General features: G+C 64.5%; 1 protein-coding gene across 1 annotated transcript in view; it reads left to right on the forward strand.

Annotated features, from left to right (window-relative positions):
* Window positions 1–7: 7 nt before the first annotated feature.
* Window positions 8–1615, forward strand: part of LOC103907253 (sodium/calcium exchanger 2-like) — a gene marked incomplete at its 3' end in the record, with an annotated part of 21195 nt that continues 19587 nt past the window's right edge. Inside the window, exon 1 of the mRNA XM_009289402.1 lies at window positions 8–1602. Within this exon, the coding sequence (XP_009287677.1) occupies window positions 47–1602 (1556 nt within the window). The remainder of the gene's footprint in view (window positions 1603–1615) is intronic.

Here is a 1615-nt window from a genome sequence, read left to right on the forward strand (position 1 = left end):
CTCCTTCGGCGACAAGGCGGCCCGCGCCATCGTCTACTTCGTGGCCATGATGTACATGTTCCTGGGCGTCTCCATCATCGCCGACCGCTTCATGGCCTCCATCGAGGTCATCACCTCCAAGGAGAAGGAGATCACCATCACCAAGGCCAACGGGGAGACCAGCATCGGCACCGTCCGCATCTGGAACGAGACGGTCTCCAACCTCACCCTGATGGCACTGGGCTCCTCGGCCCCCGAGATCCTCCTCTCTGTCATCGAGGTCTGCGGGCACAACTTCCAAGCGGGTGAGTTGGGACCCGGCACCATCGTGGGTAGCGCGGCCTTCAACATGTTCGTGGTCATCGCCGTCTGCGTCTACGTCATCCCCAGCGGCGAGAGCCGCAAGATCAAGCACTTGAGGGTCTTCTTCGTCACGGCCTCCTGGAGCATCTTCGCCTACATCTGGCTCTACCTGATCCTGGCCGTCATCTCCCCCGGGGTGGTGCAGGTCTGGGAAGCCCTCCTCACCCTCATCTTCTTCCCCGTCTGCGTGGTCTTCGCCTGGGCCGCCGACAAGCGGCTCCTCTTCTACAAGTACGTCTACAAGCGCTACCGTGCCGACCCCCGCAGCGGCATCATCATCGGCACGGAGGGCGAGCTCCCCAAGGGCATCGAGATGGATGGCGGCTTCCCGGTCCCCGACCGCCGCGAGGCCGAAGGCACCGGCGTCACCGCATCGCCCGCCCTGCCCGCCCCCACGCCGGAGGAGAAGGAGCTGGATGAGAGCCGCCGGGAAGTCATCCAGATCTTGAAGGACCTCAAGCAGAAGCACCCCGAGAAGGAGCTGGAGCAGCTGGTGGAGATGGCCAACTACTACGCCCTGCTCCACCAGCAGAAGAGCCGAGCTTTCTACCGCATCCAGGCCACCCGCATGATGACCGGCGCCGGCAACATCCTCAAGAAACACGTGGCCGAGTTCTCCAAGAGGTCCTCCACCCTCCTGGAGGTGCCCTCGGATGCCGAGGAGGAGACCTGCAGCCGTATCTTCTTCGAGCCTTGCCTGTACCACTGCCTGGAGAACTGCGGCTCGGTGACGCTCTCGGTGGCTTGCCAACACGGCACCGAAGCCAACCACACCTTCTATGTGGACTACAAGACGGAGGACGGATCGGCCAAGGCGGGCTCCGACTACGAGTACAGCGAGGGGACGCTGATCTTCAAGCCGGGGGAGACCCAGAAGGAGCTGAAGATCGGCATCATCGACGACGACATCTTCGAGGAGGACGAGCACTTCTTCGTCCGCCTCCTCAACCTCCGGGTGGGCGACGCCGAGGGGATGTTCGAAGCCGATTCGGCCGAGCACCCCAAGGGTCGGCTGGTGGCTCCTTTGGTGGCCACTGTCACCATCTTGGACGACGACCACGCCGGCATCTTCACCTTCCAGGATCGGTTGCTGCACGTCAGCGAGTGCCAGGGGACGGTGGAGGTGAAGGTGGTCCGCAGCTCGGGCGCCCGCGGCACCGTCCTCCTGCCCTACCGCACGGTGGAGGGCACGGCCCGCGGCGGCGGCGTCCACTACGAGGACGCCTGCGGGGAGCTGGAGTTCAGGAACGACGAGACCGCGTGAGACGCCGGC

This window comes from Aptenodytes forsteri, unplaced genomic scaffold, assembly GCF_000699145.1.
Source record: "Aptenodytes forsteri isolate BGI_AS27 unplaced genomic scaffold, ASM69914v1 Scaffold2426, whole genome shotgun sequence".
NCBI classification, from domain to species: domain Eukaryota; kingdom Metazoa; phylum Chordata; class Aves; order Sphenisciformes; family Spheniscidae; genus Aptenodytes; species Aptenodytes forsteri.